Source organism: Podarcis raffonei, chromosome 1 (genome assembly GCF_027172205.1).
Source record: "Podarcis raffonei isolate rPodRaf1 chromosome 1, rPodRaf1.pri, whole genome shotgun sequence".
NCBI classification, from domain to species: Eukaryota; Metazoa; Chordata; class Lepidosauria; order Squamata; family Lacertidae; genus Podarcis; species Podarcis raffonei.
Window position 1 is genome coordinate 98551820 of NC_070602.1, and position 25639 is coordinate 98577458.

Consider the following 25639-nt stretch of genomic DNA (forward strand, 5'->3'; position numbering starts at 1 on the left):
TGCAGTAATCCTCTAGAGTATCCCATTCCCATCCCACACTACTATTAAGCTCACTTTTCACCTTCCCAACTTAGATTTCATGATTTTACTCTACCTCCTGCACATAAAACAGACAGCATAATGCAGATAAGAATTGTTAAAAACAACGTATTAGTTTGCATTGGGTACAATTTGAAATGTCGTAATCAAGAAATGCTCTGATTGTGTCTTGGTTAAAATTTCAATGTTGCTGACCCTTTTATCTCTGTGTGAATAATGAGCCACTGTTTCTTTTATCATTCATGTATCACCAGACCATGGAAAGAATGAGTGTCATTAAAATAGCTCTAAGTGATATAGATCACAAGTGAATATTTTAGGACTTAGCAATAAAAAGTCAATTAAACTATCTCCCCAAAACAGACATTTAGAAATAATTTATCATTTTGTGTTCCTAGAACTCTGAGAACATTCAAAGAGATTATCTGGTACTTCTCAGACTCAAAAGCACATTATATTTACGATAATCTTGTTAATTACGTGCCGTGCTTGTCAAACATGATGCTATAAAGCAATAATAAATGATGAGATGAAGAAATGAAGAATGCTATAATGTTAAGTTTCTAGAAGAAAACAAATCTGACCTTGTATCATACAATTGGAAGAGTACATGACAATATGAATAATTTTCAGCATTCAGGAGAAAGTTATTAGAACTACATAATGATAAAATGTTTGAGCGGTAGCCGCTAGTAACAACAGTATATATTAATCAAAAACCATGGATACATCAATCTAGAAACACGAGAGAGAAATTTTCCTTCATCTCTTTTTGTGGCTGGCTACAGAATGGCAAGAGCTGAAATCAATGCTATCAGTCTGGCAAGAATGATTTATTGGATAGAGAATTTTAAATTTGGTCTGTAGTTTGGATTCGGGGCACTGAAAAGATACTACTGTGAAACTACTGTGTCACATGAGCAGGCTTCCACTCGTGCAGCATGACTTCCCCAGGCCCTTCCACCACCTCCTACACCTCTGGAGTAGTTTTTGGAGCTGCATATGGGGCTGCAGGGGCGAAGAGAAATCCATTCTGTAAATGGTGTCCATTCCATTAACAGACAGACACCACTGGTTTTCACCCATAGTGCTGTGTACTTGCTTCTGTACTGCCCTCCTCCCTGATTATCCACTTAACTTGTTCCTTTCAGAATGGAACTCACATGCTGCTTGGAGTATCTCCACAACTCATACAGCAATTCTAACAATACAATAGTAAATTGAAATCTGGAAGCCAGATTACCCATGATTCCTCATTCTCAGTCCAGCACAAGCTGTGACCCAGCAAGCCAAACAGTAAACATTGTCACCTACTTTTCTCCTTAAAATCATACATTTAAGAGAAAGTTGCACTAAAGTAACTCTACATGAAAATGAGTGATCGTAGTAATATTTACCAACTGGATCCTTTTGATTCTGAAACAGTATTTTGCTGTTGCTGCCATCCATATTTGCCACATTAATGGTGTTTCCATCAGTCCAAAAAAGTTTTCTTTACAAAACAAGACAAACAAAAATTACATTAAAAAAGATTAAGCTGCAATCCTATTCTGTTTTGCATTATATTGGAAATAAAATTGGCATGAATCCAGAGTGTCTCTGTATAGATTCTACAATATTCTTTTTTGACCACATTCTTCCCTTCGTTAAATAAATAAGTATGGTAACATCATATACTGACCATGCCACAGGGTTACAATATAGATTGGTGAAAAAGCAACACAGAGCCTCCCCCCTCAAACAAATAACATCCCCATCAGAGATGAATGCATGGAAAGCCCATTTGTGATTTCTTCTTCCACTCTCTCCGCCTGCCCCCCCCCCCCCCCGCTTTTGGTAGGTGTGGAATTCTGAAAATTGTGATCTATACACAACTAGTAGATTTCATGGGGACTCCAACTCCCACAATGGGTTATCTATATTAGGAAGATGGCGACGCACCAGAAACAGAGGCATCACTTCATAACTTAATTTACTAGTTAGTACAAGCAGAGCTCATCTTACATGGATTTCACTTATGTGATTGCAGCTATATGCAAATCACCCCCAAACAAATAAGCAAATAGAGCACGAGAGCAGAAAGAAAATGGCCAGCAATCCCATCAGCTACTGGGAGAACACTTGGGTATGGATGGAGAGTTGGTGGAGTGCAGAGAGAGATTGGAGGCAGTTGGAGAGAGATCAGAAGAGGCTGGAGAGGTTGCAGAAAAGGTTGGCAAGTCATCGGAGAAAGTTGGAGGGATTTGCTGGGTTTTTACGGTTTCCTGTGGAGTGTTCTGGCGTTAAGTGATTTTACTTATACACGCAATAGGCAAGAACGTAACCCTCGTGTAATATGAGATCAACCTAAATTTCACCTGAAAGACATTGCAAAAATATTGGTGTAAATAATCATACTTTACCCTTTAGCTGGATGAACAGCAAGACACTGTGGTTTATCAATTCCATGTATAACCGAGGTTTTTAAAGAGCCATCTAAATGTGCCACGTTAATTTGTGTTTCATCAAACTCTGAGCTAATCCAGTATAAATTACGGGATAACCAATCCACAGCCAGTCCCCGAATGCTTTGAATGTCTGCAAAATGTCAAACAGCAAATAAGTTGCCTAATCAGCTCTACCAAGAAGTTTTCACTCATTTTAAGAAGGCTTTAAATATCACTGAAATTGTAAACAGGAAGACCAAAACACAGGTAATGGGATGGATGCATTTGCCATTTTGTAATTAGAAATAATTTTTCAATTAATGGAAGGGACAGAGATCTAGCAGAGGCTCCTACTGGTAGAAGGAAGGGTGAGGCAATTTTGGGTGATTTCACCCTGCAGCTTGCAGAGCTATCTCCCATACTGTTCCAGAGGGTCCCATGCTTCTCCAGAGCAGCTTTTTTTCAATGGAGGCACAGGGAGATATAGGGGAAGTCAATGAAATCTCCTCCTTCCCTCCAGTGGAAGAGTACTATGGACAGTGAATGGCCCACATCTTCCCATAACTTTCTGCGTTTAGAAAGGCATTGTTCACACACCTGTGAAAACTGTGTTGGTTGCAAAATATCAGTGGAGAATGTGTGAAAGGGTCCCATACAATAGAAATTTAAGAATTATTTTTTCATAGATCAGTAGCAGCATCTACTTTTCTTTCTTTTAAAAAAATGCCCTTAAACTATGAATCTGTCCCTTCAATGCTGAATTTCATGGTGAGAAAATTGAACTTAAGAACTTAAGAAATGGTTTGTTGGACCAGACCGAGATGCATCTAGCTTAGCCTTCTAATCTATTATCAAAAGTGGCCAGATATCTCCTGCAGCTCACAAGCTGGTTATGAAATCGATGGCCTTTATCTGCTTATTACAAATAAGATTCTGCCCCGAAGCATCTTTGAAGGACTGTTTGTTCTAATTTCCCTTAGACTGAAACTGAATTCACTTAGCAAGACCACTACAATGCATAAACATGGGTCCTAAAGTTTATATTATATACTCACTGCCTTAGCTATTCCATGATGACTCTCCAACATAACATCGTTAATGATGCAGGGCAGAAGGATTAGAACTTGAGAATTACTTACAAAATCCCAGTGCTGCATCAATGGTTTCTTATTATTTGACAAACATGAAACTGCTGCTATGGTATGTATCATTAAGAGCAAATTCAAAATGCCTTAATTCCATATCCTCCTGGGAACTTGTTTGAAGGCTTTAAAAAGGCAGCAGAATTAAATTAAAATGGTGGTTGTGGAAAAAGGTGAATTCCATGTTAGGCATTGTTAGGGAAAAGATTTAATTTAAACGGCTAATATCACAGTGTTGTTACACAGACCCATAGAGTAGCTGCACTTGTAAAGTTCTAGATATAGCAAAACTAGAAAAGGTACAAAAAGAGAAAGCTGTAATGATCAAGGGGCTGGAGCAACACCCCTATGAGTACAGGTTATTTAACATTTGGGTTTTCTTTGTTTGGGGGGGAAAAGGCAGGGGACATGTTGTCAGAAATATATAAAATTATGCATTGTGTGGAGAAAATGCATTGAGTTTTTCTCCCTCAAGAATCTGGGATTATCCTATGAAGCTAAATAAGGAGTTAAATAAGGAGTACTACTTAACTCAGTACATAGTTGAACTGTGGGATTAATTGCCACAGGATGTAATGGTGGCCACTAACTTGAACGGCTTTAAAAAGAAGTTAGAGAAAATCATGAAGGATGAGGCTACAAAGGAACACTAGTCACAATGACTGTGTAAAACATCCAGAGTGTTATGTCTCTGAACACCAGTTGCTGGGGACGCAAGTGGGATTAGTGTATTGCTCATGTTCTGCTTGTGGGCTTCCTGTAAGCATCTGTTTGGCCGCTGCAAGAACAGGATGCTGGACTAGATGGACCATTGGCCTCATCCAGCAGGGCTCTTGAGGAACACAGGATGCTCTTTGACACTGCATCAGACCCATTGGTCCATCTCCATCCAGCTCAGTGTTTACACTTGACTGGCAGCGGTTTCCCAGGGTTTCGGTCAAGAGTCTGTCTCAAATCTATGTGGAGATTTAATCTGAGGCCTTCTCTGTGCAAGGCACATACTCCACCAGTGATCTACAGCCCTTCCTGCTCTTATAACGCAGTTACTCAACAACACCATTTCTAACCTGAAAAATTATTTCTCAATATAGTCTTAGGATGCTGAATGATTCAAACTAGATCAGATATGTGCATTATGTAATAATTGACAAGTGTCTTGTATTGTACCAAATAACCCAAGATTAGTTTTGCACATTAAACATCACAACAAGATGTTTTTAGGCATAAGAGTGCTGCTATTAAAAGTGTTGTCAGATCTTCACAGTTCAGTTTGTTAGCCCCGTCCACCAGCTGGACTTGCAACGTTGCATTTAAAATATGTTTACCTCTTGATATAACAGTTTCTAAACCAGTCCCATTAATGAAGGCCCGTTTTATAGTTTGCGTTTTCACATCAGTCCAGTATAGGCGCTCCTCTGCTGCATCAAAATCTACAACTGTTACATCATCAATATCAGGAACCGTGAAGGCTGTTATGTAGTTGAAGTATGGGTTCTCTATGTCAACACCTCTTATTTCTGAACGTCTGGCATAAAGAAGAAATTTTTTCATTTCTGTAAAAAATTAGGTATGCCATTTATTAGATGCAGATCAATGGAATATTATTACAATCTATATTTTGTTTTAATGATTATCTAAGTTATACATTTATATATTATAATAATCTGGTATTCATACATAATTTAGTACAAAGCAGGTAAGCACATTCATCTGGTCATTAGTAGAAGATCACATTGTCCCATGATAAGTTAAAAGTCAGCCATGTTTGTTTTTAAACAGATAAAAAACTAAGAAATCGTTTAAAATCCAAATATCTGTAGTTCAGAATACAGTGTTACCTCAGGTTACATACGCTTCAGGTACTGACTCTGCTAACCCAGAAAAGTGCTTCAGGTTAAGAACTTTGCTTCAGGATGAGAATAGAAATCGTGCTCCGGCGGCGCGGCAGCAGCAGGAGTTCCCATTAGCTAAAGTGGTGCTTCAGGTTAAGAACAGTTTCAGGCTAAGAACGGACCTCCGGAACGAATTAAGTACTTAACCCGAGGTACCACTGTATTGTTAAAAGGCGTAACATTATTTGGTAATTCTAAATGGCAATAGCAGGCAGTGTGATGGGGAAGTGGTGCGTATCTGACCTCCAATCAGCTGCATCAGATTGGCTTACTACAGGCATAGGCAAACTCAGCCCTCCAGATGTTTTGGGACTACAACCCCCATGATCCCTAGCTAACAGGACCAGTGGTCAGGGATGATGGGAACTGTAGTCCCAAAACATCTGGAGGGCCAAGTTTGCCTATGCCTGGCTTACTAGGATATAATGGGGAAGGTGTGAGATAGCAGTGAGGCACCAGCAAATGCACCAGCAAAATCAATATGCTGTTCCTGCCAATGTGTTTGCATCATAATGCATCACTATAGTTTTAAAGTATTTCTTCTTAGAAGCTGCTTTCTGAGCTAAGACTCCGAAAGTGATATCAAGACCATTTCAGATGAGTACACTGAGATTAAAAACTGTTAAGTACTTTTTTTCATTCTGCACTTTACCTGCCTCATCATTTTCTGATTATGCCCTTTCTGCTTGCCAACCTCCCTGTTCTGCCGAGATAAGTTCGGTGAATGTACTAGACACATCCAGAACAAAAAAGCGAAAGTAATAAATATCAAAGCTTGACAAGCCAAATACATTTGGGCATCTTGTTGGTTCATGTGAGGCAAGAGTTACCCTCAAACTTATTAGTGAACAACATGTCCTCTACTCTGAAATTTAAGTAGTTAATAGAGTGTGTGTGTGTGTGTGTGTGTGTGTGTGAGAGAGAGAGAGAGAGAGAGAGAGAGAGAGAGAGAGAGAGAGAGAGAGAGAAACTTACCATAGCATGTTTTTCTGTCTATAGACAGCTTCATTAGATGAGGACATGCACACGCAGCACTTCTGTTGTGATTGATCAGGCACATATGAGAGCACGGACCTCTGCCATTGTTAGCAGCACAAGGATTGGGAGCTAGAATTAAAAATGTAAACTGAACATACAAATATATGTATTCTGCAGGAGACCAATGAAGTCTGACAATGGGGGGGGGAATATATTAGAAGAGGGGAGGGGAAGAGAATGGCAAACAAATCTACACCATAGTAATAGTTTGCCACTGATGGACTCTTCTTCACTGGAGTTTTTTAAGCAGTGGTTGGATGGCTATCTATCACGGATGCTTCAGTTGAGATTCCTGCATTGCAGGGGGGTTGGTTTAGATGACCCTCAGGGTCCCTTCCAACTCTACAAAATTCTGTGAGAATGCTGTTGCACTCAGGTCCTTCTTGCGGCATAGGCATCTGGTTAGCTACTGCGAGAACGGAATGTTGGACTAGATGAGCCACCAGCCTGATCTGGCAGGCTCTTCTTATGTTCTGAATTGTGTGCTCACTCACGTGGGTTGGAAGACATTGAGATCCTGTGGAGGCTCCCTAAAGTCAAGCAGTTTTCACCAATTTGTCCCTGAAAACCCTATATTGACTCCACGCTGCTCTGAAGCATCCCCAAACCCCTGGAACAGCTTTTCAGGGGGCAAAGGGGGATGTAAGAGGGATGAGAAATAGGAAATCCCTTTCCTCTACTGCATTCTGTGTGTGGGAATTTTGGATTCAAGACATCAAAGCTTCAGAATAACCTCTTCAGAATTATCTCCCTAGTAAGCAGGGCTTTTTAAAAGCCAGAACTCTCTAGAATTCGGTTCCAGCACCTCTCAGGTGGGTGCCATTGCCATTCTAAGAGAACAATGGAGGTGTTTGTGGTGAGTTCTGGCATCTTTTTTTTTTAGAAAAATAGCACTGCTGGTAAGTGATCTGTTTCTGTATAGATGCAAAATAATACTACATATATTTTTATAATCTGAAGACTTGTGATTTGGATGGCATGCTGAGAGATGCCTTTTTGAACTGCAATTATTTACAGCAGAGGCTTATAAAAAGGAAGCAGATACTTGTGATCCCTTCCCCTGCCTCAAATCACAAGAGGTGTTCCTGCTGCCGTAGTCCTTATAAACCACAGGAAAAAGTAGCTGTTAACATTTGCCCCCATTCCATACTGATCTATTAAAAATAATGGCAACATGAGAAGGTTCCCAGGTCAATGCCGTATACAATATACCAACACAGCCTAAAACAATATTTGTTATGGTTCTGACCTGGGGCTAAAAAAATCTAACCACTCTCTCCCATTTCCAGCCGATTGCTGGTAATACTTCACTGAAGCAGATGCAAAGGGCTGTTAACTCAATGTTTATGATTTCTTTAGTGCTCTTAATATTGCTAAAGTTTTAAGATGTCATTTAGCCAACAATAATGCTGCTCAGAAATGCTCCTTTTATTTATATAAGCAGCACAAAACAGGAAGCATTAAAAAGAATTTGAAGTGGTACTCACATAATGTTAATTTAACAAGTCAGTCATATAAATAATAATAGTTATTAGCTAAGAGATATTCAGGGGATGCAGGTGGCACTGTGGTCTAAACCACTGAGCCTAGGACTTGCCGATCAGACAGTCGGTGGTTTGAAGCTCCTGTTGCTCGGTCCCAGCTCCTACCAACCTAGCAGTTTGAAAGCACATCAAAGTGCAAGTAGATAAACAGGTCCCACTCTGGCGGGAAGGTAAATGGCATTTCTGTGCGCTGCTCTGGTTTCACCAGAAAAAGCTTAGTCATGCTGGCCACATGACCCTGAAAAACTGTCTGCGGACAAACGTTGGCTTCCTCGGCCAGTAAAGCGAGAGGAGCGCCGCAGCCCCAGAGTCATTCGCGACTGGACTTAACTATCAGGGGTCCTTTACCTTTACCTTTAAGAGATATTCATTCATATTGCTGGTATGTAATGTAGAATCTGACTATGAACAAAAAGACTATGACACTTTTATTAGAAGTGTTAATTTACCTTGTGGTTGACGACTTGGGTGATAGATTTGAAGATCAAAAGGTTGTGCACTAGTTTTTTGTATCACACTAACATTTTGTCCTGTCCATTTGTTGGCCTTTGACAATGTGTTTGTCCTCCAGTCTGTCCAATATACTTCACTCCCATACAAAGAGACAGCAAAGGGATGAGAAAGATATTCATGTCCTCGTATAATTTCTATCATGTCAGTTCCATCATACAGTGCGGAATAAATAGCATCTGACCTGAAAGATAACCCCCCAAACAGAAATCCATTGTGAGAGAATTCTGAAACTGGGCTTAGTGCAGTTATGAAACTATATTCTGGAAAATTAAACAAATATGAAAGGAATGTATTTCAAATGTTTGGCAAAGGATCATAGCTCAGTGATTCAATCCTTGGCATCTCCAGGAACAACTGGGGACGGTGGGCAGGGGGGGGGCTGCCTGAATCCTTAGAGAGCAGCTGCCAGTCAGTGCACACAATACTGAACTAAAGCAGGAGTGAGTGGCTAATCAGCAGTCATCCAGATGTCATTGGGTTTCAACTCACTTCAGTCCCAGCCAGCTTTGTTTATAGTTAGGGATGATGGAAGTTTAATCTAGCAGTATCTGGAAGACAATATGCTTCCCAACCCTGGACTAAGAAATCTGACATGGTGAAGGCAGCTTCCTTAACTGACGTGCCTCTAGTCAATTCACCGAGACTGTGAGTGGAAGTGTTGGATAGGCAGTGAGGTTGGAGAAGTGCAATAATGTCAATGGGGCCAATTCTGCACTCCTTCCAATGCATTTACATTACACCAGCCCCACCAACAAGGCTTTTTTCAGCTGGAGCTCACAGGAGTTCAGGTGGGCACCATTGCCATTCTAAGAGAACAAGGGAGAAGCTTATGGTGAGCTCCGGCTCCTCTTTTTCTAGAAAAATAACACCAGCCACCACCATTTAGCTCCTCCCTCTCTTTGGTTTTGGTATGCAACAGAGATCAGCTGGTGGGGGTTGGAAGCAGGACAGCCTCACTGCTGCCTGAGAGAGGTAATATGAAAGGGGAGCTACTGTTGGGTTCTGGGAGTCTGAACACAATGAGTGGCTTGACTTTATGCCACCATAGAAGTGCCTGGTGTCTGTTGTGCACATGGCTTAGTGAACAGCTGAAGACGTGCATAGATAGATCATCTGATTGATCTGGTCCTTGGACACAGGGTGGAATTACTCGTGCCAGGTTGAGAGTGGGAGAGGAAGAATCCCAGCTCTCACATGAAGTGGAGGGGGTCTGCACTGAAGGGTTGTTAGCTTGTTGCTAACCTGTCTCCTTATGATGAGAATCTGGCAAAAATTAATAGAGCTGTTCCCATTCATCCCCAAACACTTCTTGTGCCTTCATTCCTACTTGCAGGGGTGGGAAGACAAAGAATAAAAGCAGCTCTGCAACTTTTCTTTTTCTCATACAAAAAGCACAGGGAACATTGTTACCTGGCATCTGTCCATACTATTCGTTTTTCAAAATGATCCACAGTAAGGCCATTAGGCCATGCTCCACTATCCATGTCTTTATATATTATCTTCCTTCCCGCTCCACTCATGGAAGCAGACTCAATGCGAGGAAAATTGGCATCCCAATCTGTCCAAAACAGAATTCTGAGTGATGCAAAAAAAGAGAAAGAAAACAAAATTTACACTAAAATATGAAACAAATAATATATACAGGTGTTTTTTGTTTTGCTTTTTAATACCATCATATTAGCAAATCTGGGCTAGTTATTCTAAGTAGAATACATTTTTGACATTGCCAAAACAGCTATAAAGTTTTAATCGTGGAGTTCCATAACTTTCTAACACAATGAAACTATTCTGAAAGGAAATGAAACTATTCTCTGGATAGCTCAGTCAACAGAGCATGAGGCTCCTAATCTCAGGTTCATGGGTCTGAGCTCCACGTTGGGCAAAAGATTCCTGCATTGTACGACATCGGACTCGATGATTCGCATGGTCCCTTCCAACTCTACAATTCTGTGATTCTATGAAGTTGAACAAATAGCTCATATTTATATTAGAAACCCAATTCTACCCTATTTCCTATGGCCTCAGTAGCTGTGACACATGCTCAAAACAATATCTCAGTCCCTCCTTGCCACCAGCATGTCCTTGTCATTTACGATAGCGAAGCGAAATAAGGATTGTGCCAGAAAGGACTGGAAGGCATAGCTACATTTTCATTCAGCCTAGACTCCAGATGGTGTTTGGGTGTGCTCAGAACTGATCTTTCTCCAACATCCACAGGAGGACATGTCATGGGGCGGGGGATAACATTTTAGAGTTGCATAAGAGGGATGCAAAAGATCCTAACCAGGAATTCGCCATTTTGAAGCACTGATAAAACTGATTTTCTCCCTACCTGATTTCTTTCCCTGCAGTATGCCCTTATTCCCTCTTCTAATATTGCATACGGATAGAATTTTGAGACAGGTGCTTTACATTCCAGTGTCAAGATAAGTGCGAGTAATGTTAAGGCATAATCAATGCTAATTGGATGTAGACCTGATAGGCTATGGGCATTTGATTGCATTTGGACGTATAATTGCAACACATTTGAGAAGTGGTAGAAAGTAATGATCATGCTCTAAATCTATAAAGGGTATGTCTGATTGTGAAAGAGGTTCAACTTGGGAATTAACTGCCCATTTCCCCAAATGTAAGGGAACATGGCTGCTCTGCCTTCAGATACATTAAACTGGTAAGAAGCAATCCTTGCAATTTGTGTCATTGAGAAAATGGGATGAAGGGGGAAGAATATATATAGCTGATAAAGTCTATTACACAGGCTCTTTTGGCAATTATACTATTTAATTTTCCTCCTTAAATATCCTACTTGATTTAATTAACATGTTGCTCTGACAGTACACCACTACCACCTGTAGAAACATGGGAAACGAAAATGAATGTGTGTATTAGTTTTATTAACATTATTATTAATTATTAGCATTATTATCATCCCCACATAACTTGTTTCATAGTAGGGTCAAAATTACCAGCGCTAAGGACAAATGAAAAACATTTCACAGTACCTCTGAAAAAACATTTGCACAGTTTTGTTGTAAATAATCATTACAAATACATTTAATTACCCATATCTAGGATCCAAAGCAATAGCCCTAGGATGTTCCATGGCACCTGCTATTAATGTTGTCCTCAGTGTGCCATCTAATTTAGCAACTTCAATTTGGTCCAAATTGCTGTCTATCCAGTATATATTTCCAGCAATCCAGTCAACAGTAAGACCTTCAGGGGTAGCTAAGCCATGCTGGACAACTACTTCAATGGAGCTTACCCCTGTGAAAATATTAGAAGAGTTCTTAAAATGATTAACACATTAAGTTTAAACTTGCACAAAGTAGACACTGCAACAGAAGAACTACTTTTAAAATAATGATACTGTAAAACATTAGAAAAATTAAAATATAGTACCATAAAACATTATAAAATAGTAGGTTTATGCCACATGTAGCCCATTCACAACTTTGCAATTGTGGAGAAAACTGAGAAGTTTACTAATTTCAGAAGGGTGAGCTATCTTTGCAACAACATTTACCTTTTTTTAAAAAAAAATTGTCTTGTGTCAGTGGGACTTGCTCCCAGTAATGTGTGTAACCCTATATACACATTACTGGGAGCAAGTCCCACTGAATTCAGTGACGCTTATTTCTCAGTAGACATGTATAGGATTGCACTGTGAGACACTTACTGTGGAACAGGAATTATCATGATCAATCCTCTAATATGCAAATTACCACACTAGGCACAGTATGAAACGGAAACTATTAGGATTTACTAATATTATTTTCTTACTATATAATACATTTTGGGCGTGCATCGTAGCAAGGGTGGCGCAGTGTCAACTATTAAGGCTGAGCAGAATTTGGCCACAATCCTGCACACTGTGTGCATGGAGAGCATGGTATGGATGGAGTTTACGTGTCCTCTCCCCGCCCCCACCTGTCGCCTCTGTTCATGAGCCTTCTACTATTCTAAGAGCCATCGTGTGACTCAACAAGGCCATTTGCACTTGCAGCTGAGACCCTCCCCCATCTTACCTTCAAGCATTTGGAGCCTGCTCTTCCCCAGGCCCATGGTGTGCAGGCTACTCCCAGCAGAAGCAGGAGTGGAGACACGTGCAGGGGCCTGGTGGGAGAGGGGAGGTTATACTAGAGCCCTACGGGAAAAACTTCACACTCTGTTCTCTGTGCAAGCAGCATGCAGGATTTCGGCCTGTGGAAATTTGTGTGTGTGTGTGTGTGTTTGTTTAAAAAAAACATAAATCATATCAATTGCATCATTCATTCTACTGGTGGCAGGCTTTCCTTCCAGAGGAGAAAGAAGAAATGCTGGGAGCAGAAGCTCCCGTATGTTAATTGCAACTAAGAGTAGATATGGAGACTGAAATAAAGCAATCTGAGTAAACCTACTTACTCAGAAAGAAGCCCATTGTATGTGCTGTAATGTATCCATAATGCACATTTCAAAAGGCCACAAAATGCATGTATTTGGATACAGAGGAATCTTGTGTATGCCTACTCAGAAGCAGTTCCCATTGAGCTCAATGAAACTTACACCCAGGTAAGTGAATATAGGCTTGCAGCCTCTGCAGTCTGGCAGGGAAGAGTCTGCCATTCTGCCTACTTCCAAATGGTCTCTTTCTCAAAAACGTCATGTCCTTTGTAAGTGTATTGTGGCCCCCGGTGGGACCTCCCCATATTCTGAGAACCACTTTCTGAACAGCTCCATATTCTAGGCTTGAGGTGTATTATGTTTAACACAACAACCATACTAATAACCCTACTGGAACCATCTAGTCCAGAACCCTGTTTTCCGCAGCAACCAGGTGAGCTTATATGAGGGTCTTATAATAGTTCTCCCTCACTACTGCCTCTCAGTAAACTGTATTTAATGGCATACTGCCCCTAGAGGTTCACGTTTGCCTAGGAAGCTTAGTTTGGTCAGAATTGAGGGTATACACTTCCAGAGTTTATGCTAACTACATTACTTCTGGTAAAATGAGCCACCATAACAATTAGAGGGCCGTGAAAATTTGTGTCTCAGGCTTTTTAGACTCGTTTACCCATGTACTGTCTGAAACCAAAGGGGCACATTGGCTGCCAGATGGATTTTTTCCCCCAGGTTTCCTACCCCACTAGTACCGCAAGCAAAAGGTGACAAAAGGAGAACGTTAAACAAGGGGGAAATAGTATCACATTATAAGAGCCATTTTGGACTGTATTCTGTAATAGCATGTGGGAGAAATAATTTCCCCAGAATTTCATGGATTCAACATAATTTCACCAGTTTTCTCCAGTTGGCTTTTCCCAAGATCATTAAAAATAAATAATTCTTCATTAAAAATAAATAAAACTTCATTTCATACCTCCAGTTTCAGAAAGCTTGCCTCTGTAAATTTTATCTTCAACCACATCTGTCCAGTACAGTAAGCTCTGATTGAAGTGAAAATCAAGTGCTATTGTATTTCTCAAACCAGGAACTAACAGGCTGTAATCCCGTTTCTGTAGATCGATCCTTCTGATCTCATGCCGAATAGAGAAAATTATGAAAGCTTCAAATGGATCTGGGAATACAAAAGTATTATTTGTATAAAATATAATGATTACATCATTATGGTGACAGTAATAAAAAGGCATTCATTAGACTAACTCTGACAGGATATTATAACCGTAAAATACTTATGCATTACATTTCTTGTAGTATTTTTTTCTAAAATACACATTGCCACTTAAATCTAACCTTTATTCAGCTACAACAATATTGATCTGACACTGCAAAAATGAAAATTAGATTCAACAATCTAACTGTGGTCTGAAGTTCTAGTAGCAGAAATTTATCATTGGTGACAGCTCAGAAATATTCACAGCAGAATCCTGTACATGTCTACTCAAAAGTAAAACCAACTGTGACCAAGTGTGCTTTCTCTCATGTAAGAAGTGCAGCCTGGCCGAGCAATCCACCACCTCAAGACAAGGGAAGGAAGCAATACAGTTTTCATTTTGCTCTCTCAAGAACCTTCCCCTGTGCTTTGCTATCTAGCCCTGAAGGACTGAGCACTTGATTGATTTATAGTAGAAAGTGTGGGGCAATTCTTCTATTGTGGGAAATGAAAAACATGTCCTTTTATCCTCCTGCAACTTCACTGCATTTGCAGATGAGTTTTTAGAAAGCACTTCATGGCACTTATCCATTCTATCCCACTACCTCCAGATGTCTAGGGCTCATTTCGCACCTTTTCCTTCTCTCCCCTTCCCATAATTTACACCTTCAACATCCCATGTTTCCTGGAGGCTACTAAGCATGTTCAGTCCTTGCTTATTTTCATTTTATGAACTAACACATAAGCTCGTTAGTCAGAGACTTCTGCATAACTTGGGTATACACATATGCAGAAAACACGACCTTATCCATGGGTGGGTTCATTTCACCGACAAACCGAGACACACATACAATGAACAAATGGGGACTCTTTACAACACTTGATTTCTCTTTATAGAAAAAGAGTAAAAATAGCAAGCAACAACAACAATGGGGACCCACAGCAAAATGCTGTGGTGCCTCCCCTGCTACTAACAGGCAAACTTCTGTTCAAGACTCTAGGCAGAATGGAAATAGTGTTCCAGAAACTTCATATATGTCAACATATCTTCCGGCTCAGCAACAACCTTACCCAGGTTTACCAAAAAACAGGAGAACAAAATAGGATAAATAAAAATTGTATTACTTTTATTTGTAAGTAATCACCCATCTAAATTCAACATCCATTTGGAATGAGAGGAAAATTGGAGATGAATTATATGTACAGTATATTACAGTGTTAGATGCCTACTGGCAGCAGCTTCAAACCCCCAACACTAGCCCTGAAGTTGTGAATCATAAACCCCTTTCCTCAGTACAGATGTAAATATATATAGGGTTCTTTGGTGTAATCTAGGCCAAAGGAACTGTTGGCTTAATCATGTATGGATGTCTCAGGGTAGATGTTGCTTGCGGTCTGTAAAAGAGGGTGTCCTGTTATAAGAGTTGTAAAGAATTCTGTTTATTTTGTAAAAAAAGAGAGAAAGTTTATAAATGTTAAAAGGAGGCAGACCGACTATGTTAATCCAGTGTTCTGCTCATTACTACTCAAAAAGGCAGTTACTCCCACAGTGGTCAAAAGAAAGATTATATAATCCCCAGAATTATACTCAGTGCTTTACACTATGGATGTCCCCCCATGTGAAAAATACAAGTATAAATAATCAGATCTGTAATGTCAAGCTTTGTTAACTGAATGGCAATTTGTAAATCGCTACAATTTGTGAATAAACTTTCAAAACCCTTTTAATCTAGGTGTTTAAGAGTTAAGGATGAAACAACCAGTGACTCATACTGCTTCTCCAAAGTGAATAGGCCTTATTTTGGTTCCCCTATATTTTCATAAATGGAGCTCTACAGTAGTGAATAGTCTGTAAATGTCAACTTACCGATATTAGCACAGCTTTCTCCATCTTTATTGAGCTTCCAACCTTCATAACAGGAGCACTTAACGGTATTTTTATGCTGTTCACACACTTGGCTGCACTTCTGGTGTTTGGCACAATAATCTATGAATTCACAGGTTTTATTGTCTGAGCTCAGGTACAACCCTGGTGAGCATGAACACACAATTCTACCTCCAGGAACTATTGAGCACTGGTGGCTGCAACCGCCATTGTTAAGCAAGCATTCATCTGCAATTGAAGAAAACAAAACAGAAGTTGGTGTTTTTCAGACATAAAATGCAGACTAAAAGAAGGCTACCAGATCTGTAGTAAATTGTACTGGATTGAGACTAGAGAAAATTAATGTATAGAACTTCTCAGGAATCGGTATAAACAAATTTCACTGCATCTTTTATTCGTGTTGGAAGGAAAAGTGGAGTATGTTACTACACATAAGGATTTTTGCTTATACAGTGGTATCTCTGGTTACAAAGTTAATTCATTCTGAAGGTCCGTTCTTAACCTGAAACAGTTCTTAACCTGAGTTATCACTTTAGCTAATGGGGCCTCCCGCTGCGCCGCATGATTTCTGTTCTCATCCTGAAGCAAAGTTCTTAACCCAAGGTACTACTTCTGGGTTAGCGGAGTCTGTAACCCGAAGTGTTAGTAACCCGAGGTGTTTGTAACCCAAGGTACCACTGGAAAAGGTACATTGGGTGCCATTCTAGGTTAGAATAAAATGAATACAATAGGACCAAGTGCAACATCACAGTGCAAAAAGCCTACCCTCCAAATGGTTGTCTACAATGGTAGGGATCACATATGGTCTAAAGAACATGCATAGGTCATGGCAGGACTTGCCTCTCTGTATTCACTTTGACAGTGTGTAAATTGTCACTGAATGCAGAGTTTGGAAGTCTGCTACAACCATCTAGAACTGGGAAAATGAAAATTGTGCAGATCCATTTCCGTGAAATGTGCAATTTCAAATGTAACAAGGAAAGGGATAATGAAAAGCTCAAGTGATAATGCACAAAGCTTTCACAATATTAATGTTTCCAAAGGGCAGATGCAAGTATACACAATAAATCTGATAAAGGGAACTTTTTAATATAGGAAAGAGCATGAAGTACCACAAAGGACATCTTCATCAGATCCATCCGGGCAATCTCTTATCCCATTGCAGAGCTTCTCCGGCTGTAGGCAGATGGAAGTTTCATTTGCGCAGGGGTATTTTGGTGGTCCACACATATACCCTTCACAATGATCTTCATCAGAGCGATCCTCACAGTCAATGTCCCCATCACACAGCCATGCTTTGCTAATGCATCTCCCTTGAAAAGAGAAAAATAAACACAGAGAATCAGACTGAAAGCAAATGCAGGAAAATATTCTGAACAAAAATGTTCGCAAAAACTTTGCCTCGTATTTTAAAATAACACCTACAACAAAGTTGAGAACAGCCATTTCCTGCCCCAATGTCAAATTTAAAAAGCCTTTGATGGAACAAAAGTGCATGGAAGTAATTCAACGTTTTATCTGTCCGAGGAGAGTATATAGAGAAAATGTGTGTGTGTGTGTGTGTGTGTGTGTGTGTGTGCAGCTTTATTACTTACTTACTTATTCAAACCTTTATTAGGCATTATACAAATAAAACGATAAAAGAGAAAGTAACATATAAAAGCCTTGAGATATATACAGAAAGGCAGCAGTTGGCTACATACATATATATATATATACATATAAAATCAGTGGTTTTCCTTGCTAACCCGCTCCTTGGAGGGCTACTACCAAAAACTCGGCTACCCCCGCCGTTACCCTTTGGTCAACGTCGGATAGGCAGAATCCCACACATTCACCTTGTTGGGGCTCCAGACCACCCAAAAGAGGGGACAGCACGCGTTGACGGAGCGTACTGTACAATGGGCACTGAAAGAGAATGTGCTCTACCGTGTCCGGGACATTCATAAAACATCTGCAGAATCTCTTGTTTCTGGGGATGTTTTGATATCTTCCCCTGACAAATGCTGAGGGAAAAACATTCAAACGGGCCAGCATAAAGGCCCTACGTTGGGCTGGAATTATTAATTTGGTGACGTAATTGGCTCTGCTATCTAAGATATTTAAATCATAGAATATGGGCGAACAAATTTTGTTTACAGCTGCCATAATATTTTGCCTCTCGACATCCTTTAGTCTAGTTAGGATATTATGGAAAATGTATTGCTCATTAGAATTGTACAGGGGCTCCAGCTCGATGCCTAAAGATTCAATCTTTTTTTCGAGGTACTGATACCATCTTGATTTGTAGGAGTCTTTGAGCAAATCAGCGAGCAGACTTGATGGAGGGCAGCGAAAATGGCAGCGTAACCAGTACTTTATTGAGGTGGACCAGGCCCAATATTCCATTGTGTGTATGCCTATTTCTGCACACATTGTTTCATATTTGATCACAGTTGGGAGTCCAAGAATACGTCTCAGAAAGCTGGAGTGAATCTTTTTTAGATCACTATTATATGCTTGGACCCATAGCGGGATTCCATAGAATATCTGGGATTGCACTTTTGTTTGGAATATCTGATTGGCCGCAGGAATAAATTGATTGCCTTTCTGATAATAAAAACGGGCAACAGCTGATGAGGTGCACTTTGCCTGTTTTATGGCATTTGTGCGATGATTTGCCCACCCTAAATTGCTCTGGAATAAGATTCCCAGATACCTATAGATTTTCACTTGTTGGATTTCCTGCCCTCTTATTTTCCATTTCTCTAATTTCCAACCATTCGAGAAGACCAAAATTTTTGTCTTCTCATAATTTATAGAGAGCTTGTTACATTCGCAGTAGAGGATCAGAGAAGATATGAGACGTTTCAGACCCAAGCTCGTTAATGATAGTAGAACAGCATCGTCTGCGTATAATAACAGAGAAACTGGTTTCTGATTAAGTTTAGGGGCATGTGATTCTATTTTTTGAAGGTGATCTGGCAAGTCTGATAAAAATAAATTAAATAGGAAGGGGGCAAGAATACACCCTTGTTTTACCCCTTTCGAGTTTGGGATGTCTGGTGAGAGGTGACCTTTGGTGTTAAGTTTGACTTGACAGATATTGGAAGAGTATAAATTTTTTATTAGGATCAATAAGCGCTGATCAATTTTTAATTCTGTGAGTTTCCTCCACAGCTTTGGGCGGTCAATTGAATCAAATGCACCACGAAAATCTACAAAAGCAGCATATATCTTAGATTGCCTTTGAGATCTGTATTTTTCAACCAAGTGCATAAGTATAAGGCAGTGGTCTAATGTGGAGCAACCTTTGGAGAAACCTATTTGTTCTTTCCCTGGTAAATTTAGATTTTTCATCCAGGTAAGGAGTTTAGATAAAAGGTGCTTAGCGTAGATTTTCCCTATCACTGATAATAGGCTTATCGGTCTATAATTCCTTGGTTCTTTTGGGTCGCCATTTTTAAAGATTGGGATAATTATTGATCTTAACCATATCTCAGGTATGATCCCATATTTATCTATGAGAGTAAACAATTGAGCTAAGGGTTCTGCCCACCAATCTATATAGGTCTTGAATAATTCTATTGGTAGACCGTCTGGCCCAGGAGATTTCCCCGATTTGAAATTTTTAACTATCTCTCTAATTTCCTCTTCTTCTACCCTTGGCCACTCCTGGAGTTTATTGATTTTATTTTTAGTGGTTTCATTTCCTTTAAGCTCACTGTGTAGATTGTTAAATACCGATGTAAAATATTGGGACCATTTGGATTCTGCAATTGGTGGTAGAGTTAGTTGATTTTCGGCTTTCAATCCTCCGTACACTAGGTTCCAGAACGCTTTGTTATTTTTACTCTGAATTGAGTCGAGTAATTGTAGCCATTTTTGGGTTGCATATTTCTGTTTCTTTTCGGCCAGAATGTAATGATATTTTCTTTTTTCATCAAGATAAGAGGGCTCTAGTTTAGTACGATTATTTTTAAATGTTTGGCGCAGTTTTCTTTTTAGCTGGAAACATTCATCGTCAAACCAAGGGCTAGCGCTATGTTTAAGTACCCAAACTTTAGGTGGAGTACTAAGTTCTACAAACATTTGGAAGATTTCATTATAAATTTTCGGAATATCGCTGTAGGAATATCGCTTTATTAACAACACAAGCTTTGTTCCTCTTCCTCTTTAGTGCATTTTTAAATGAAACTGAGGAAATTTTATGGGAACAGTTATACTTTGCAATGTGACTAGGTAAAAACAGAATTCTGAATAAGAATAGAAGTGGTAACGAAGTATCCACCCCCACCCCGTTCCAAGATGAATCTGAAATAAATTTATGAAGGATAATAATTTTTGAATAATCAAAAATAAAAAGGGGTAATCTATGAACAGTTATTTGTTTAGATAGAATACTTCATATCTCTGAGACACTCTCAAATAGGGTTGCCATGTTTCAAAAAGTTACCACAATATCTGGTATCAAGTGTAGAAATGTCCCTATAGGGACATGCTTATTCAGATGTCATTTTCTGCCTTCAGCCTTTGCTATTTTTTCTTTTCTTTCCTGAACTGCCATTTTTGTTTAAGCAATATTAAAATATAAATCTGAATTATTGAGATTAAAGGAAAATATTTAGAGTTATTACACTCCTAAATTTATTCCAAGTCAATTGAACTGCCGAAGCACTGATTTTGTTTTAATCGCCCTTCCGTGATCATTTTGTAGTTAGCTGTATCTCAATCCTGGTTCAAACATGAATAGTGGCACTGGGGAATCTGCTGTTTGGCGTTAGTGAAGCTCTATACAAACAGAGACACCATTACACTATGGCTTACTATGTCAACATGTGGACTCTTGGAGGGGTTCTTACAGCGGCTTTGCCATTGCCTCAATCTGCCTTACTCCTCTATCATGCTGAGCTAGGCCAAGGATTAGCTTAGAGTATGGTCTGAACTCAGGATCATGGTTAAGCTCTCTCCACACTGACCACAAGCTGTAGCCAAGAAACTCAAGGCAATTGCATGTGTCCTGTTGTTGTACATGAACTAACTGCACATGTGCCCTTTTCTCTGCCTGTATCCATGGTTTCTTCACATGCTATTCATGAAAATCCTTTTGCTATGAGTTTAACTATCTTGTAGGTACTAATAGTAAAAGGACAGTAAATAAAAAACTGGAAAAACAGGACCCCCAAAGCAGAAATTCTAGCCATCCATGACAGGTAACTTTGCTCCAATGACTCTAACAATCTCCCAGCTTTAACACATAACCTGTAAGGTATAATTAATTTAATAATATTGACTGACTGTGATGGGATGGTGAGCTGCTTGTGCGTAAAATCCTAGTCCCTCAGAGTTTGGCTAAGTCCACAAACCTCTGTCTCTGACGGAGCTCCTTAAGCATGGCTCCATCAGTCGCTCGTTGAATCGGACAGTGGGCGTTTACGGAACTTCTTCCAGCATAAAAGCTCCTTAACGGAAACGCGTCTTCTGGACTCTCGGCGTGACAGTTTCCGGCGAGGAGTGGGTGTCCCTACAGGAGGTCTTGAAACCTCCCCACTGTTTTCGCTTGAAGTGTCTCTGAGCCCTCCCTCCGACTCACTTTCCCTTGGAACTCCACTTCTCCCCCTGCTGGTCCCCTCCTCAGCTGAATGGTCTCTCTCACCCTCTGTGAGCCCTTTCACCTCCTGCGTCTCAGATGGCAGTTCCCTGACATCCCCCTCCCCTCCAGGGCCCCCTTCACCCCCTTCCCTCCCCTCCTCTGCGGGAGGCGAGGGAGCAAAACCCCTGAATGAACCTCCCTCATCTTCCGAAGTTTCGAACACTTCCCTCCACCTCTTGCTGTTACCGGTTTCCAAGTACTGCTCCTCATCGGAGTCTGTTCCTCCTTCCAACTCCGATTCCCTGAATCCTTCCAGTTCCTCCTCATCGTCGGTGGTGCCAAAGTACTCCCTCCGGAACCTCGCTATTGGCTGAGGTTTCCTGGGGAACCTTTGGTGGAACGTTTCGATCAAGATCTCGTCACGGACCTCCTCTGCCGTCACCCAGGTGTTTTCCGACTCCGGTTCCCCTTCCCACGCGACCAAATACTCCACCTGATTACCCTTCCACCTGGAGTCGATGATTTCCGCCACATGGTTGCTGCTTTCCCTTTCTTCTATGGCTGGCCCCCGTGTGGATACCCCTTCACCTTCCCCCCTATATGGTGACAGTAATGACCTGTGGAATACTGGGTGCAGTTTCATGTGGTTCAGTAACCGGAGTCTGAAAGCCACTGGGTTGACCTGTTGGATGACCTCAAATGGTCCCAATCTTTTGGGTCTCAATTTCTTGCAACCCCCCTTGAACGGCAACCCTTGGGTTGATAGCCAGACCTGACTCCCCACCCTAATGGTTTCACCTTCCCTTCTGCTCTTGTCTGCCTGCCTCTTATATTCTTCTTTGGCCCTTTCTAAGTTGAGTTGGAGTTGACGATGGATCGCTTCCATTTCTTCTACAAAATGTTCAGCGGCCGGGACACTCCATCTCTCCCCTCCTCCCCCTGGAAACGCCCTGGGGTGGTACCCATAATTAGCCAAAAAGGGGCTCATCCCGGTGGACACATTCTCTGCATTATTGTAAGCAAATTCCGCTAGCGCCAACTTTTCGACCCAATCGTTCTCTCTGTCATTGACATAACACCTCAGGTATTGTTGGAGGATACCGTTTGCCCTCTCCGCCTGCCCATTGGTCTCAGGGTGCCTGGCAGTCGAAAAGTTGACCTCTACGTGCAACAAGCTCATAAGTTTCCTCCAGAATCTGGACGTGAACTGTTTCCCTCTGTCGGAGACCACCCTCAAGGGGGCGCCATGCAGCCTAAAAATATGTTCTACAAACAATTTCGCTGTCTCTTCCGCCGTGACTGCATGTGAGCAAGCTACAAAGTGACCCATCTTAGTTAACAGGTCTACTACGACTAGTATGGCGGTTTTCCCCTGGGATTTAGGCAGATCCGTCATAAAATCTATCGATACCGCCTCCCACGGTCGTTCTGGTGTGGGTAACGGTTCTAATAACCCCGCTGGTGCCCGCCTTTCTCCTTTGGCTCTCTGGCATTGGTCACACCTTCTCACATACTCCCGTACATCCTCCCTCACCTTGGGCCACCAAAACTCCCTGGTCACCAACCACATGGTCTTGTGTTGCCCAAAATGCCCCGCTGTGGGATTGTCGTGCAGCTGTTTCAGTACTCTCCCCCTCAATTCCCCTTCGGGTATATATAGAGCCCCTTTGTAATACAATGCCCCGTTTCTTTCTTCAAAACCTCCGGGGTCTTCTCCCTCTCTCCTTAAACCTCTGAGCTTATCCTGGGCGTATTCATCATTTACCGTTCCCTCTACCAGTTCCCTTTGCCCCACCCAGGCCGCCCCACACACCCAGTGGTCCTCTGGGATAATATGTCTCTCTTCAGGCGCTCCCTCCCCCTCCAAATATTCAGGTTTGCGAGAGAGAGCGTCCGCTCTGATGTTTTCTGGACCTGGCACATAGCAGATTTCAAAATGGAATTTGGAGAACTCCTGGGCCCATCTCACTTGTCGTTGGTTGAGCACTCGTGCCGTTCTCCAATACTCCAAATTCTTGTGGTCCGTACACACTTGCACCTTATGCTGTGCGCCAATTAGTAAGTGTCTCCATCTCCGGAACGCTTCGTGAATGGCGAGTAGTTCTCGGTCATATACGGTGTAGTTCCTCTCGGATTTGTTCAGCTTACGCGAAAAGAAGGCACAAGGTCTCCATTCCGCCTTATTGCTCCCTGGCTGAAGCAGCACCGCCCCCACCGCCCGGTCTGAGGCATCAGTTTCCACTCTCATGGGTTTTTGTAAATCCACATGCAGGAGCTGTTCTTCCGAAGCGAATGCCCTTTTCAATTCCTCAAATGCTTGCTCCGCCTCCGCCGTCCAAACGAATTTCTTCTTGCTGCTTAGACAGTCCGTGATGGGAGCCGTTAAGTGGGCAAAGTTCTTGATGAATTTACGGTAAAAGTTCCCAAACCCTAAGAACCTTTGCACATCCTTTTTCGTTTTCGGTGTCTTCCATTCCAGCACCGCCTGGACCTTGCCTGGATCCATGGCTAATCCCTTGTCTGATAAGCGGTACCCCAGGAATTCCACCTCCTTGGTGTGAAACTGACACTTCTCCAATTTCACCCACAGCTGGTTTGCTTGCAGCTGGCTCAGCACTTCCCTGACATCCTTTACATGCTGCTCCTCATTCTCTGAATATATCAGCACGTCATCGAGGAAGGCCACGCAATCCTTGTAGAGCAAAGGTCCCAGGACATGGTTCATGAGCGATTGAAAACAGGCGGAGCCTGATTGTAATCCGAATGGCATAACGAGATATTCAAAAGCCCCCAAAGGGGTGAACATGGTGGTTTTCCATTCATCCCCTTTCTTTATTCGTATCAGGTTGTATGCCCCTCTCAGGTCCAATTTCGTGAATATCTTTCCCTTCCTCACCCTGGTCAAAATGTCATCAATCCTGGGCATGGGAAAAGTCACTGGTTCTGACACGGCATTTAGCCGCCTGTAATCCACTACAAGCCGGGGTTTATCCGTGTTTTTTTTGTCCACAAAAAACACTGGGCTCCCCCCCACCGCTCTGGACTCTCTGATGAAGCCCCTCTTCAGGTTTTTATCAATAAACTCCCTTAACTCCTGCATTTCCCTGTCTGACATGGCGTACAGCTTGCCCACGGGGAGCTGGGCCCCAGGGACCAGGTTAATTTGGCAGTCAAAGTCTCTATGCGGTGGTAGTTTATCTGCTTCCCTTTCGCTGAAGACCTTGCTCAGATCAGCGTATTGTTTGGGCACCTTCCCTTTGTCTGCCACTTCCGTCCCTGCTAGAAAGGCTTTTGCCCCTTCTGGCACCTTTCCCTCTCTGCAATGTTCCAGGCAATGTGCTGACCCAAAGGAGACCACTCTCTGATGCCAGCCCACTAGCGGGTCATGCAACGCTAGCCAGCTCATTCCCAAAATGACGGGAGCCCCTCCCAGGGTGGCCACATTGAACGCTATCCTTTCGGTGTGCCTGGCCACCCTCATAACCATTGGGACGGTCTGTAGACTAACTTCTCCTCCCAACAGCTCCCTCCCATCGATCGTGGTCACCTGCAGGGGGTTGCTTAAAGGGAGTGTCTGTATCTGGTGTTCAGCTGCAAACTCCTTACTCATAAAATTACAGGAGCTGCCTGAGTCCAACAGCGCCTTTGTCTTTAGTGGGTATCCGTTTGCCAGCTCTAGCAACACCTCTATTACTAGGGCTGGTCTTGGAGGTTCCGGAGTGGGCACTTTTATTGCTCCTTGGCCTGGCTGCAGTGCCCCGACGGTGGCAGCCAGGCGTTGGCTTTTACTGGCTCCTGGACTCCCTCCTCCTTCCCCCCTACAGCTCCCGCCATCCCTTGCCATTCCTTTCTTTGCGGGCAGACTCTGGCAAAGTGACCTGGCTGCTGGCAGAGATAACATTTCTTGGCGCTCTTTCCCTCCTTCTTCCTCCCTTCACTGGGATTTGAAACTGCACGCGCGCGCGCTGTTCCAACTTCCATCGGCTCTCCTGGCGGGA

The 25639-nt window shown here is 41.8% G+C and overlaps 1 protein-coding gene across 7 annotated transcripts in view; it reads right to left on the minus strand.

Annotated features, from left to right (window-relative positions):
* LRP1B (LDL receptor related protein 1B) overlaps positions 1 to 25639 on the minus strand; it is a 748913-nt gene that overhangs the window by 144091 nt on the left and 579183 nt on the right. For all 7 annotated transcript variants that reach the window (XM_053405851.1, XM_053405869.1, XM_053405860.1 and 4 more), the window contains 10 exons: positions 17182 to 17382; positions 16052 to 16297; positions 13951 to 14148; positions 11657 to 11861; positions 10005 to 10169; positions 8531 to 8775; positions 6475 to 6606; positions 4933 to 5160; positions 2442 to 2616; positions 1437 to 1531 (listed from right to left, as the gene is read on the minus strand). In XM_053405851.1, coding sequence (XP_053261826.1) covers positions 1437 to 1531; positions 2442 to 2616; positions 4933 to 5160; positions 6475 to 6606; positions 8531 to 8775; positions 10005 to 10169; positions 11657 to 11861; positions 13951 to 14148; positions 16052 to 16297; positions 17182 to 17382 — 1890 coding nt within the window. The remainder of the gene's footprint in view (positions 1 to 1436; positions 1532 to 2441; positions 2617 to 4932; positions 5161 to 6474; positions 6607 to 8530; positions 8776 to 10004; positions 10170 to 11656; positions 11862 to 13950; positions 14149 to 16051; positions 16298 to 17181; positions 17383 to 25639) is intronic.